General features: G+C 37.7%; 1 protein-coding gene across 10 annotated transcripts in view; it reads right to left on the reverse strand.

The window, feature by feature from the left end:
• Nucleotides 1-14,720, reverse strand: part of INPP4B (inositol polyphosphate-4-phosphatase type II B) — a 755,730-nt gene that overhangs the window by 78,324 nt on the left and 662,686 nt on the right. For all 10 annotated transcript variants that reach the window (XM_049632225.1, XM_049632223.1, XM_049632226.1 and 7 more), the window contains 3 exons: nt 5,987-6,159; nt 5,021-5,144; nt 3,786-3,903 (listed from right to left, as the gene is read on the reverse strand). In XM_049632225.1, the coding sequence (XP_049488182.1) occupies nt 3,786-3,903; nt 5,021-5,144; nt 5,987-6,159 (415 nt within the window). The remainder of the gene's footprint in view (nt 1-3,785; nt 3,904-5,020; nt 5,145-5,986; nt 6,160-14,720) is intronic.

The raw sequence follows: 14,720 nt of genomic DNA on the forward strand, positions 1-14,720 counted from the left end.
GACGCGGGGCTTGAACTCACGGACAGTGAGATCATGACCTGAGCCGAAGTCGGACGCTTAACCGACTGAGCCACCCAGGCGCCCCTATTTTTCTTTTTAAAAATGCTCTCAGTGCCCTTTACAATAGCCTGGCTAACAGAGGGCTGATGTTTATTTATTTCCGAATATGAGAAGTATTAATGAGTGAGTCCATGTGTAAAGGTGCACTGAAGGTGAAACATTATATAGTATTTTATGGTAACTTTTTGTCAGCTTGAATCAAATATAACTGACATAAACTCATGCATTGTAAGTGCAGAGTTCAGAGTTTTAGCAAATTTATAGAGTTGTGCAGTCCTGACTATAATCCAGTTTCAGAACATTTCCATCACCTTAAACAAATCCCTCCCTTGAATGCAAATGACCATTTGCATTCAAACCCCAATCCCACTGTCGGCCCCAGGAAACCACTGATCTATTTCCTGTCTCTGCAGATTTTACTTTTTTACATATTTCATATAAACAGAATTATGTAATATATAGTCTTTTGTGTCTAGCATTTTCATTTAGCATAATGACTTTGAAGTTATTATGTCGTAGCACGTATCAGTAGATTATTCCTTTTTATTCCTTTTTATAGCATTCTATTGTATAGATATACCACATTTTGTCTATGTACTCACAAGTTGATGGATACTTGGATTACTTCATGATTTGGACTATTGTGAATAATGCTGCTATCAACATTCATGCATTAGCTGTTGTGTGGACATATGGTTTCATTTTCTCTTTGGTATATACCTAAAAGTCATATAGTAATTTTAGGTTCAACTTTTTAAGAAACTGCCAAACTGTTTCCAAAGTGGCAGCACAACTTTATATGCCCATCAGCAATGTAGGAGGGTTCCAGGTTTCTCACATCCTTGTGAACACTTGTCATTGTCTGATTTTTTATTATGATGGTTTCCACTATGAGTGAAGCGGTATCCACTTGGGGCTTTAATTTGCATTCTCCTAATGACTAATGATATTGAATATGTTTCCATATGCATATAAACCACTCACATATCTTACCTGGCAAAAAATCTATTCAAACTGTTTGCCCATTTTTAAATTAGGATTTTTTCTCATAATTATTGATTGTAAGAATCTTTATACATTCTGGATGCAAGTCTTTTATCAGATATATGATTTGTATATATTGTCTCCCAATCTGTGGCTTGTCTTTTCATTTACTTAGTGATATTTTTGATCCTTAAAAGTTTATAATTTTGATTAAATTCTATCTATCAAATTGTTTATTTTATGAATCTACAATTTGGGGTCCTATCTAAGAACTCTTCCTGAACCCAACTTAGAAATATTTTCTCAAATAGTTTTACAAATAGTTTTAGCTCCTACATTAAGACCTATGATCCATTATGAGATAACTTTTGTGTGACGTAAATTGGGTTCTAAATTATTTTTTCTGCATATGGATAACCAATTGTCACAGCACATTTTTTGAAAAGACCCTCCATTCTCCATTGGATGGCTTTGGCACTTTTGTCAAAAATCAACTGAACAGTTTACATCTGGGCTCTAAATTCTGTTCCATTGATCTAGATGTGTATACTTATTCCAGTACCACAAAGTCTTGATTATTGTGGTTTCATATTAAGTCTTGAAATCAGAAAGTGTAAGTCTTCTTTTGTCCTTCTTTTGCAAAATCGTTTTTGGAATTTGGTTCCTTTGCATTTCCATACAAATTTTAGGTTTAGCTTGCCAATTTCTGAACAAAAGACTACTGGGATTTAGACAGCAATTGGACTGAATCTATAGATCAATTTGTGGAGAATTGCCATTGAAACAATACTGAGTATCCTAATCTGGGAACACGGACTGTCTTTTCTGTTTATTGGGTCTTATTAATTTCTCTAAGCACGATTTTGTGTGTTCTGTATACAATTCTTAGAGTACTTTGTTAAATTTGGTGCGACGTAATTATTTTTTGACGTTATTGTGAATGACATTGTTATGTGTGTCACCACTGCTTCCAACCACTTTTCAGGAGTGTGCTTTTTTCTGCTCTCCAGTCCAGATAAAGTCAGCCCCCTGTAGTAGTGAAACCACTGGTCTTCTCGGATTGTGTCACCGCAGTAAAACTGTGCTGACCCAGCTGCCCAGCTGGCTTGGATGGGAGCAACTCCAGGCAAGAGAGCCAACAGACACCAATGGTCTTAACCAATGTCCACTAGTTTTTCATCAATAAGTACTTCTGAGTTTGTGTGCACATTTATTTCCTTAGTCTCAAGATGGTCATTTTAGACAATTCTGTCCAATTGCAGTGCTGATGTTAGGAGAGAGGATTTGCCAAGTTGCTCACTTTGCTGTCCTAAGAGTTCCACTGACATCTGTTTTGTAACTTTTGAATTTAGGCACAGCCTGCACATTCCCTCAGAAAAAGCGTCTATACTCTGCCTATACCAAATGGCCTGGTAAGCTTTCCATATTAATTGTGATAGAAGTATCAGTTTCCCACTTTTGATAATAATCTCCATAGTAATATAGAGTGGTACCGTTTTCCAGGTGTGTGTATGAACAATTTTATTCTTCTTTATTCCAATGCATGGAAAATTAAGCATGAGTTCACAGATGAAATATTTAGCTTTATGAGGATATTTTTTCTTTATGTTTAAGAAATAGTCACCTTTCATTCAATCACGTATCTCTGAGCATCCTTCATACAAAGTTTAAAATAACTATTATATATTGACTATAGACAAGAAAGCAAGGTTACTTAATTTTTTTTTATGTTTACTTATTTTGAGAGAGAAATAGAGAGCACACACAAGTGGGCAGGGGAAGAGAGAAGGAGAGGCAGAATCTCAAGCAGGCTCCACACTATCAGTGCAGAGCCCGATGCAGGGCTTGAACTTAAGAACCATGAGATCATGACCTGAGCTCGGATCAAGAGTCAGGTGCTTAACTGACTGAGCCACCCAGGTGCCCCAAGAAAGCAAGTTTAGTTTGAACTTTTCTACCTACTTTCTTCTCCATCTCTCTCCAGTATGAAAAGGGCCTTCTCTTTAGTATGTTCATATTTTTCCTTGTGATCTAAGAATGTTTCAAATTTCAAATATCCTCATGCAGCATGTAAAAGTGCTAATTTCCAAATGGTTACAATCTGGTGGACCCCAACTGAAATGATTTACCAAAGGATATAATTCTTCTGTTGGAGGTCTATTCCACACATCATCATTTTTCTTAACTATTTCTGATATTTTGCCCATCATATATTGACCTTCAAAGCTATTTATTTAAAACCATTCTCAGAAATTTGAGTCTGTGAGTGAATTGTCAAAAATAATTAAGAAAAATGGCGGTATATGCCCCATGACACAGAAATATATCCTTTCTAAAATGTTGCTGCTTTTAACAGAATTTAATAAAAAGTCATTTTAGGAATTATGATGCTATTAACCAAATGATTCCAGCAAAAGTAAAAACATCTAGAGCTTTGGAATAGATAGCAATAAAGAGAAAATGCCCTTCTGATGCCTGCTATTCTTTTGAATTCCTCATATTTCCTGGAGGGACACTTCCAGGCTCACCTCACTACCGGACAATTAATAAACATTCATGAGACTTCTGAGAGTTTTTCAAGATCTTCCCCTCTTACATCCCCGAACTTATTTTGCACAAAAAAGGAAAAAAGAACAAGAGAAAAGTTTCCCAACCAAACCTTAATTCTCCTTGGCTCCTTTGTCAGGAGTTAACACAAATATCTAACAAAGCTTGGTCTCAAGGAAATAGGCACCACTTACCGCCTTCCTGTTATAACTGGCAAGACATCATTGGACTTGGCTTCAATTATTTTAAATGCAACTTTCTTCAAATCTGAAATGCCAACAGCCATGTCCTCTAGCATTCCGATTTCATCACCTACACAAGGGAGAAGGAGCATTGTTACAAATATACTATTTGAAGAAAATGTCATTTGGTATTACACCTCCCTGCTGGGATTTGTTCTAGCATTTTAGTGAATGAGTTTCTGAGTGCAGTGAATTTATTCTAAACACTTTTCCTCAGAGGCTGAAGGCTTTCACCAGTGAAATAAAAACCATTTCAGTGGACTCCAGCAGTCCAAGTACCCTTTGAGGGAAAGAAGAATGTGTACATTTGGTGGAAGGCTATCGGAAAGTTTTAACTCCTTTATGAAACAGAGGATCATGCAGATCTCTTTCCATTGGCAGGACTGATATTTGATTTTTCTAGAAATAATAGAGATGTTTGAATTTTAGACTTGATATTTGATTTTTCTAGAAATAATAGAGATGTTTGAATTTTAGACTACTGACCCAGGCTCACACTAGTTTTATTTCTCAGCACACTAACAAAGAAAGCCTAAGAAGGAGGAAATTGAGTTAGAGTCCAGATCAACACTAGCCAATTCAAATATAATGCAGGCCACATATATAATTTTAAATTTCCTGGGGGTCACGTTTTTAAAAGAGTAAGATTTACAAAGGTGAAATTAATATTAATAATATATTTTACTCTAACCCAATATACCCAGTGTATCATTTAGTTATAAATCAATATAAAATTATTAATTATTAATATAAAACTAGTTTTTACTAGTCTTGGAAATCTGGTGTGCCTGTCTAGTACATATTGATTTGGACTAGACACGTTTCAAGTGCTCAATAGCCACACCAGGCTATGTATTGAATAGTGCAGTTCTAGACATTAGAGAGTTGGGACTTTAAAAATCCAGTCCTTGAAACTCTGTTGGAAAAGAGCCTTTTATATTAAAAAAGCCAGATGGTTGTTCAGGACTCCACTATGAAATAATCTATAATTCCATTTTCAAAACATAATGAGGATAAGAGTACAGTTACAAGGTGAATGAATGCACAGAACAGAAAGTTACATTATTTCTGTAATGCCTGATGTCATAAATGTTTATTTCTCATTTTTAAGTTTACTGCAGAATCAATGGATCAACTATCCTTATGAATAAGAATACGGTTTTAACATGTACCAAAGCAATACTCACTGTATGTACTTAGCAGTCCTTCATATTGCACTATCAACCCCACTGTGTGAAGCTGCTGCAGGAAGCCAGGGTCATGCAAACTTGTATGTAATTTGATGATAAAACCACAAACCAATCCAGCAAGCTAAAAAAAAGTCATTGAAGACATTTGGGTCAGCAAACTTTAATTGAAAAATATTTAAGATTTTTGAGGCATCACAGATTTAATTAAAAATTTTCAAGTATGTGAAACATCCATGAAATAGTGGAAGACACGGACAGTTGGGTTAAAATATTCCCTTTGCCTGGAATGTTTAGAAAGAGAGGCTTCTGTCTCCTTTCCTCCATATGTATGTCTATAAAACTCAGTTGTAGGTGTGGAGGCGGAAGGGAGAAGAAAGGCCCCCAGGACAGCTACTGTGATGGAGACCAGCCTTGGTGTCATGAGATAGGGCTGGGGGTAGGCAAAGAAAGTGGTCCTGCCAAACCCTGCCTTTAAGCATTACTTCCCTGCAAACTTATTTTATAAGCAAACCAAACAAAAAGATCATTATGAGGCCTTGTCCTGGGATTCCTTAGGGAGCTGTATAAATAAAAGGGAGGTTGCAAACAGATCCTTTTTGCCAGCCCCAGCTGCCACCTGCTGTGGAAGGCAGCCACCCCTTTCCTTCCAGCCTGTACTGTGTGGAGACCCCAGGGAGTAATACCATGACAGGATGGGCAACCTGTTCTTCACGGACTGTCTGCGCCATGAAACAGAATGTACAATTCAGAGACTTGGCCTTCTCTTTGCAGAAATAAATACTTAAGATATCATAAGCTGTTTCCATTCAGTTCGTGTTTATTATGAACAAGAAAACCTCATACCAAAAATTTAAGTAAAGAATCTCTTTAAAAATGAAACTATCAGAAGACCTCTTCTGTCACCAAGGATAACATTTAGCCACCCAGCATTGCACTGTGCTCACAACAAAAAGAGGCATCTACCGCTTGGCTGAAGACGATGTCCCTTCTTAGAGTCAGCATCAAGCACTGGGGCAAGCTGTATGCAAGTTCCTGAAGGAGCACGAATGTCAAGGACTGCTTGGCTCGGTTCACCACTTCTCCCATGCAGTCCTTCAGGGTAAGGATGAGGGGATACAATTGTTCATACCAGTCCTCTGTGGGGAGGAAGGGGGTGTAAGAACAGCAGGATAGGTGAAGGTCTTGGAGAATAGAACCAATTTACTATTCTAGAGTCAAGTTACACATATCATTAAGGATTCACAATGATTAGAAGAACTCTGATACAAATCTCTCCTCTGAAATCCAGATGTCAATAACAAGCCACATGTTGGATCTCTCTGCTGGGTGTATTGAATATATTTACAGTATAACTCCTCTCCACCCTACTCACCTCCAGTCTGTACTGCCTGGATCCTAGTGGATGAGGCCATCAGACTCTTTCTATGCTGGAAACAAATTTTCCTGGACTTCTTCTTCTATAGTTTTCACATTTGTTGGGACATTGAATAGTTCTACCACTGTAATAACCCACCAGACATTCACTTACCCCTTGCCCTCTGCCTTCATCATTTCTCAATCTTCTCTGGATCAGTCACTTCCCTCTCCCTCTGATCACATCCTATTTGAACGCTTTTCAACAGTGTCACTGGAGGGGACTTTCTAATCAGTTTCAATTCCATCCCATCCCTCACTCCCTCACTGCCTACTTTAAACATTTTAAAAACACTAAAGAATTCAGAATAAAGTCCAAAAGCATAAAAGACCCTGCATTATCTGATCTCTGCTACTTGTCCAGTCTCACCTCTCAGAACATCCTCACTCGCAGTCGTGAGTCCCAGGTGAACTGAACAATGTTCCCAATTTTCCCAAACCTGCCATGCTCTTTCATTTTAGTGTGTGTGCAAATCCTAACTCCAGTCCTGGAACACACTCCCTCTACCTGTCTCCCTGATAAATACTTTATCTTCTCTGCAGACTTAATTTAGGATTTTTGTCTTCTAGGAAGTATGGATCCCCCCCTCCCCATTTACTGAAGTTTGGGTAGAGATTAATTCCTTTTTTTTATTCCCACAGTTCCTTGTTTTTAATGTTCTAGAATTATCCACACACTGTTTGCTCTACAAGAAAGGGAGCTCACTGACAGTAAGGAACTTATATTTTAATCACTGAGCCTAGCATAGAATCTAAAATTCAATCGTTTTAATTGACTGAGTATAGTTATAATAAATAGGCCAAACGTTTTTAAAGATATAGACAAGAATGAAAAAATCAAGTTTTTGACAATTCAAATAGGTTTTTTTCAAATCAGGATACAAAACTGAAACCAACTGTGCTTTTTGTATGTCTAGATACCAAACATGTTTCAATTCTATAAGTATGACATTGGCACATGATATAGAAATGAGTTATATTATATTTTAGTTTATTTGGAAATCAAGGCCCTGATAAATGTCAAACACTATACATTCCAGATTGCATGACATTCCATTAACATATAAATAAATAGTAGCATGACAATGATATCTAATAGAAATGTATATATGCTGAAAAATTCATTATAAATCAGGATCTGAATTGCTATGATCTTCTTAGCAAAAAAGTGTAAACTTCACCGTGAATGATGTAAGTGGTCAATAACCAGTTAAGACCTTGGAAGAGTTACAGGGAATGATAAAAAGAATCGTAATCACCATTGTACCATATCTACTGTCAGTTATTTTATGTTGTGTTGTAATAAACTAGATGAAATAAACTAAAATGCTTGAAAGAATAATTAGTGACCTCCACTTAATAAAAAGCTGTGCTCTTGTTAATACTTAATGTAAATGCTTATGTGAAGCTATAATGCAAAATACATTAGGAACATTATGAGTTATTATTCAAAAATATTGTAGAATTAAGTGTTATGATAGGAATAAAAAAAAACACTAGAGAAGGGAAATCCAACGAAGGCTTATTAAATCTGTAATCATTTAATGAAGGACTCACCTGTGGGCAGCCTTGGGTGAAATACGAACAATGTTTCATTTTAAACAAGCATTGGCTAATAGTGATTTTTATGTCATTATTACATGTAAAGGGCGTGTGAATGGGCATCAGACTTATTTTCAGAATAAAAGATACATCAGTAGATATCAAAAAGGGATGCTCCTTAGTCCTATTTTTTTATATTTACATTCTTTATCTCCCATTCTCTCCCGCCCTCTTATTATTCTCAATACGAATGTTTAGACTGATAACATACATATATACACTAGGAAGACAAATATTTCAATAAACCGATGTAGATTTCCATCTTAAAAGATAACAGGTGGCAAAATGATTTTGTTTTGTGCTTAAGTCCTAGAGATCAGCTTGTACTGAAGAATCTCAAACACAAAATAAAGCTTGTGTGCAGTAGGTGGCGCTGCCTTATTAGGCTGAAGCAGAACTACTGTGTCACTATTCCATTCAAGCCCCTGATTTATACTGCTTTATACATAGTGTGCGTATTGGTTTAGGCACCTTGTATCATACTATCTTGTGCCAAGTGGTCAATGACCTGGTCAAGGGTGTGATATGCTCTTCCTCATTAGAAAATGGAAAATTAACTTAAGGTTATACACTTACTTCTCTTGAAAGACATTAAGTGACAGCTAAAATTTAAATATAGTTCTTTGTTTTTCTTGAAGATCTTTCTTTGCAAATTTCTTCATCATTTCCTTTCTCGCTTCTAAACCTATCCTCACACTTACTTAACCAGTTGATTCTTACTCATAAATTGCAATCATATACTAACAAAAGGGAGTCTGATTTCTAGTCTTAATAGAATTAAACTGAAAACATGGAAAAAAATACACTGATATTCTAAACCTAGGAGCATGTTAACAATAGTCTCCATTTACTATAATTATATATACGTTTTTAGCTAAAATTTAAAGAAAATGACAGTATAATAAAACATTAATTATAAATAAGAAAAATGCAAGTTTGTGAGGAAGGTAGCATGTTTTAAAGATTACAGTAGCCAGTTTCCAATAGAAAAGCATGAATGAGAAAGCTAAAATTCTATTTTGTTTTCTGGAAAAGAAACAATTTAAGTTCACCAGATAAAGGAAAAACTGCACTGGCAAATGCAAATTGCAATGACTAAAGGTTTTGGTCCCTGTTAATATTCACTCACCATAAATCTCAGGTTCTCAAATAAACACAATGGTGTATGACAGGCGAAAGAAAGGCTGAAGTCAGTTCACAAATGGCCTTTTTGCTCCAATGAGCATTCCAAATCATTTTCACAAAGGAACAGCAAATGCTTTAGTTTTCTCTTCGAAAATATTTTTGGGAAAAGGAAGAAGCTACAGGTCTTGACCGTCTTCAGATCACTGTCACTTCCCCTCACCTTCCTGCCTCTCCTTACTTCACAATTTGCATGGTGCTCACTTTGTTCTCATGAGAAAGCCATGTTCTGTCAGAGATGAAGATGATGTTCATTCTGCACTATCTAGTCAAAATCAGAAGTCCTGAAATGCACAATCCACTTTTCTGAGTTTAATTTCTTCAAACTTCAACTAAGATTTTATACAACACAACACAACACACACACACACACACACACGATACACCCAATGAAGCTAGGAAGCTAGGGGCTCACCACTCTATAGTCACGGCACCAACTCCTCTCTGGGAGCTAACCGGCTCAGCAGGCACTTAAGTGCCCACATCCTCGATTCTATCCCCTGGGCTCCTTTCAGTGACAGAGGAAAATATAAAGAGAATGTTTTAGTGTCTCTATAAAAACTTGCTGAAACTCCTTAACCCTGTGACCAACAAGCAGAGTCTTTCCTCAGGAAAACATAAAATGCATGTGGCTTAGCCGAGCTTTTCCTGAGCTTTGTGAAGTGTGCTGGAAGCCATCCAAGCAGAGCCTGTTTTCCAGCCCTTTCCTTGCTTCTATAACATATTCAAGTGACGCTCAGTGAAGGATTCAAAGAACGACTGCGAGGTGCCCCCCTCACCTCCTCCATACGCCATCTATTTCCTGTACAGGATGTTCACGTCCTCTGAGCTCAATGGCTCTTATGTTACTCAGGAGGAAAATAAAAGAGCCAAATAGCTACCAACTGTAGCAGAGCATAATGCTTTCTTTCCAATTTCTGAGTCATTTTCTTCTCAGGTACTTGGTTTTCTTTGCTCATTTAAAATAATTAACTTCACACAAGCTTGTTGCCATTGTTATTTTTGTTATCACAACTTTTCAGACATAGAGGAAAAGAAAAGCTAAAAGATTGCATGCTCATTAAACTTTATGCAAAGAGATAAGAGAAGAAATGATCCCAGCTTTTAGGATTCACCTCAGTTAAGAAGATGATGAACTGTGAAGCTAAGCAATTAGAATAGCCTCTAAGGAGGGTGATAAAATCCCCAAGGTTGTGAGAACAGAGACCAAACTCCTAGCCAACAGGGCTTTTATACTATGCTCAAACTCAGGGAGCACAGGATCCACAATGGGTTTGTAGTTGGAGGTGAGGGTGGGAGACTTCACAATCCCTGCTCAGAGTCTTTATGGCTTTTGATGGACCTGTGTCCTACCTCACCCCAGATATAGCTACCTATGTGCTCCTCTGAGTGAAGGCCTTCTTTTAGGCACAATGCTACAATGGGAACATCATAGCTTGGAGGGGTCAACCAAAGGCTTCCCCTCCAGACACTTTATAGCTAAACTCCTTTGTATAATACATGGGGCCAATGTTGGTAATAGATCCTGGACACCAGCCCACATGAAGCCTCCAAATATCTGGACATACCCCAGGATATAGCCTAATCAGATAATGGCTGAATAATCCGGAGAAGAAAAGCACCTGCTAAGGCCTGGTTGCCTAGAATGCCTTCCTCAGCCACTCAGAATGTGCCCTGAGCCTTCCTAAGCCCTTGTCCATCTTTATCATCTATCTCTTGGTCCAAGAACCAAAAAATCAATCTGTATTTATATCACTTTAACAAATGCTAACCTGCCTTCCTTTTATCACTTTCCCTCCTTTCTTCACTGCCATCATGAGAAACACAGTCATTTGTTAGACAGGTAGAAACTTTTGGATGTGAGGTCCTATGGGTGACACTTATATTTATAACTCATGACCCCTACAAGGAAAAGTAAGAGGTGCAAAGTAATATCTACCATATAAGGGAGTTGGATAAGTGCTATAAAAATTGGGACCGGGACAAAACAAGTTTAGAAGAATTAAGAGTTTAGAGGCAATGCAGTTCATCTTTGGTGAGATCATATTCATTCATGGTTGTGTTATTTGCTGAACATTTGAAGGAAGTCTTGTACGGAAGGAGTTCAGGGAAGCTGAATGGAACACTCATAAAGCAAAGCTTTGTAGGAACAGTCTGGGAGAAGTGAATGGTTTGATGATGTCAAGTCCCATAGACAGATGCCATAAACTAACTGAAGTTGCCATGCGGGGATTAGAAGGGAGGAGAGGAGGGGCTGACATTACTGACAGACTTGGACAAGGCAAGAGTACAGTGGAAATAAATGTTGAGCCTGAAGCCATGGGAGGAAGGGAAAAACGATAAAAAGCTTAGTGGGCAGTCATCATAGCTGGGATAGAAGAGAAGTAAGTAGGGGTGGGGAGGGAAACAGGAAGGTACAGAGTATGTGAGCAGAGAGCCAAAAGCTAAGAAGTAAGACCAAATCTAGAAATAATGGGTATCAGGCAGGGCAAATGGAAACAGGGTTTATGGTAACCCTGGGGGAAAAGTTGCACAGAGAGCAGTCTGTGTCTTCTGAGCAGTCTAATGGCCCCAGGGGGATTCACACAAAGGACAGACACGAATCTTAAAACGTGATCATCATAGTGTCCACTGAACTATGATCCAAGGGAAGCGACTGATCTTGGCACCTTCCAGATGTATTAGAAATGAGTGTACTGCTCAACTTGAAACAAGCTGCTAGAGGAACAAAGGCAACCTTTTCTTGTGTCAAGGGAACTTTGTTTGTTTAAATCCTGCCAGCCTGAGAACACAGTGTCATAAAACTCTCCAATCTTGCTCTTAGAAAAATAGCGAAGGAAATGCATCAACCGATATCCTGGTTAAATTTCTCATTTTGTAGCACAGAGTTGAAAGCCTTAAGTAAATTCTGCTAAGACAGTTTCCAGGACCTAAATCCATTAATCAAACAAGCTCTGTATTTGTTGTAGCACAAAAGTTTTGAATTAGGGGTTGTGATGAGCCTGGAGGAGTCTCATATCCATTGGGCTTATTTTGCCTTTTGGCCTTAAAAACACCTGTAACCTCAGGACTCTGGCCTACAAATATGCTGAACATTTCAGAATAAGCTGTATAGGTCATAGATTACTGAGCAACCTGAAGTCACCAATACATCTGCACCAGATAGCTCCTGTAATTTAAATTTTGTGTAGTATCTAAGACTGAGAAAAAAGGAGTAGATATTGAGTTGACTGAAGAATGATCCAGAGAAGGGAAAAGGAGAGGCATTTCTATCCTGAAGTGAACCAGGTACTGTAGGAGCTTTCTAGTAAACTCCAAAGCCATTGGAATATAGTGCACCATTTTTAAAAATTCCTTTACAAAGTAACAAAGTCTCATGTAAATAGATTTAACTCATAAGTGCAGAGAAAGTAGGCAAGTAACCAAACATAATGCAAACAATACTACTCTCAAGCCATTCCATTCAATAATCATATGCCCCAAGGTTCCCACATGGGAAATATGAGTCTTTATCTATCTCAGTTTTGTTTTGGATGTGAGCATCACCAGATTTATGATAAATTTAAGTAATTTTAAGTATGTGCAATTTTTGAATATGCGGTAATTCTTAATTTCTGCCTAAGGTACCATTCCATTGTAAAGCTTTAAGAGATATCTACAGGATTGATTTTCAAAAAGTTATCTCTCAATATCACTATGCTTTTTCCTGGAAAGAATAGAAGCAGTGAAGCATAGTGGTCAGGAGAGCAGGCTCTCAACTGAGACCACTGGGGACGGAAGCCAGGCTCTGCCACTGGACTGGGCTTGATCGTGACAAGTAATTCACCTTTCTACTTTTTCATTTATTAAATATGTAGAATTATTCCTATGCATGTTACAAGAATTAAATAATACAGGCAATATTTTTAAGTTTCCAGCACATACTAAGAAACCCCAAGATGTTAGCTACGATCTTAAAAAATTAATACAATCATAAAGTAATTTTTATATGTCACCCATTGTCTGCCTGCTACTAACATTTGTTGCTTATGCTCTTCCTTCTCTCCTATTTCTGAGGATGAACTGTTTGTTCCCCAGCTAAGACCAACCAGCTCCTCTATCTGTACACCAGATCTCATCTCCTATCCCTTACTTAAAAGTATCACTCAAGAAATTCTCTCCCCTTTCCCCTACATCATCAATATTTCCTTTGTTACTAGAGATTCCCATCAGCACATACACATGCTGTTGTGTTCCCATCTTTAAAAAAACAACCCCGTCTTGACCCTACTTCCTTCTACAGCTTCCACCCTCTTTCTCTTCTTCCTTTCATGATGACACTTCTCAAAAAGTTGTCTATACATGCTGTCTCCAGTTCCTTTTCTTTCTCTTCCTTTTAACCACTCCACTTGCATTTACTCCTTATCCACTCTAGTGAATTGTCATCACTGTCACCAGTGACTTCTATGCTGATGAATCCAAAGTCACTTAGGCCTCATTCCACTTGACCTTTGGCAGCATTAGGCATGCTGAAAACTCCCTCCTGGAGTTTCTCACCCCGGATTTCAGGATATCATACTCTCCTGGTATCCTCCCACCTTACTGGCCATTCCTTATCCCACTCTGTTGCTGGTTCATCCACTTCTTTTTGACCCATTCACATGGGAACATCCCCAGGGTAATCTGCACATTAGCTTCCTTTCCTCTGAACACTCAACCCTTTGTTGACATTTTTCAGTTCCATGGTTTTAAGTACCATTTATGTGTTGACAATTACTATATTTATACCTTTTTTATTAATTTTTAAAATTTTAATTCTAGTATAGTTAACATACAGTGTTATACTAGTTTCGGGTATACCATATAGTGATTCACTCAGTGCTCATCATGATAAATGTACTCTTTATACAAATTTATATCTTTAACCTGAACCTCTCTCTTGAACCCAGATTCTTATATCTAACTGCATACTTGATATGTCCATGTAAACTGGAATTTTCCAAACAAGCTCCTATTCACCACAAACCCTGTTCTACCCAGTCTTCCCCAACCAGTACAGGACCACCCCATCTTTCCAGCTGCTTGTGCTAAAAATGTTGAATCATTCTCAACTCCTCCTTTTCTTTCATTCTCTCACCCAAACCATCAGAAAAGCCTGTCAACACTACCTTCAAAATAACTACAGAGTCCAACCACTTTTCATCATCTCCACTGCCACCTTCTTCTTGATCCAAGCCACTAACATGTCCCACCTATATAATTACATTAGCCTTCCAACTTATCTATACCTGTTTCTATCTTTCCCATCTATAGTCTAATCTCAACATAACAGCCTAGGTGTTAAAATCTGTGTCATATTAGGTTAAGCCCTGGCTCAAAAACTCTCTGATTGCTCTTATTTTTCTCAGAGTAAAAGTCAAAGTCAATACAAAGGCCTTACATGATCCTTTCTCTAAGTTACCTGTATAAATTCATCTTCTACTTTCTTCCCTCCTCTTTCTCTGTTCAAACCAAACTGGCA

The sequence above is a fragment of the Panthera uncia genome, chromosome B1 (assembly GCF_023721935.1).
Source record: "Panthera uncia isolate 11264 chromosome B1, Puncia_PCG_1.0, whole genome shotgun sequence".
NCBI lineage: Eukaryota > Metazoa > Chordata > Mammalia > Carnivora > Felidae > Panthera > Panthera uncia.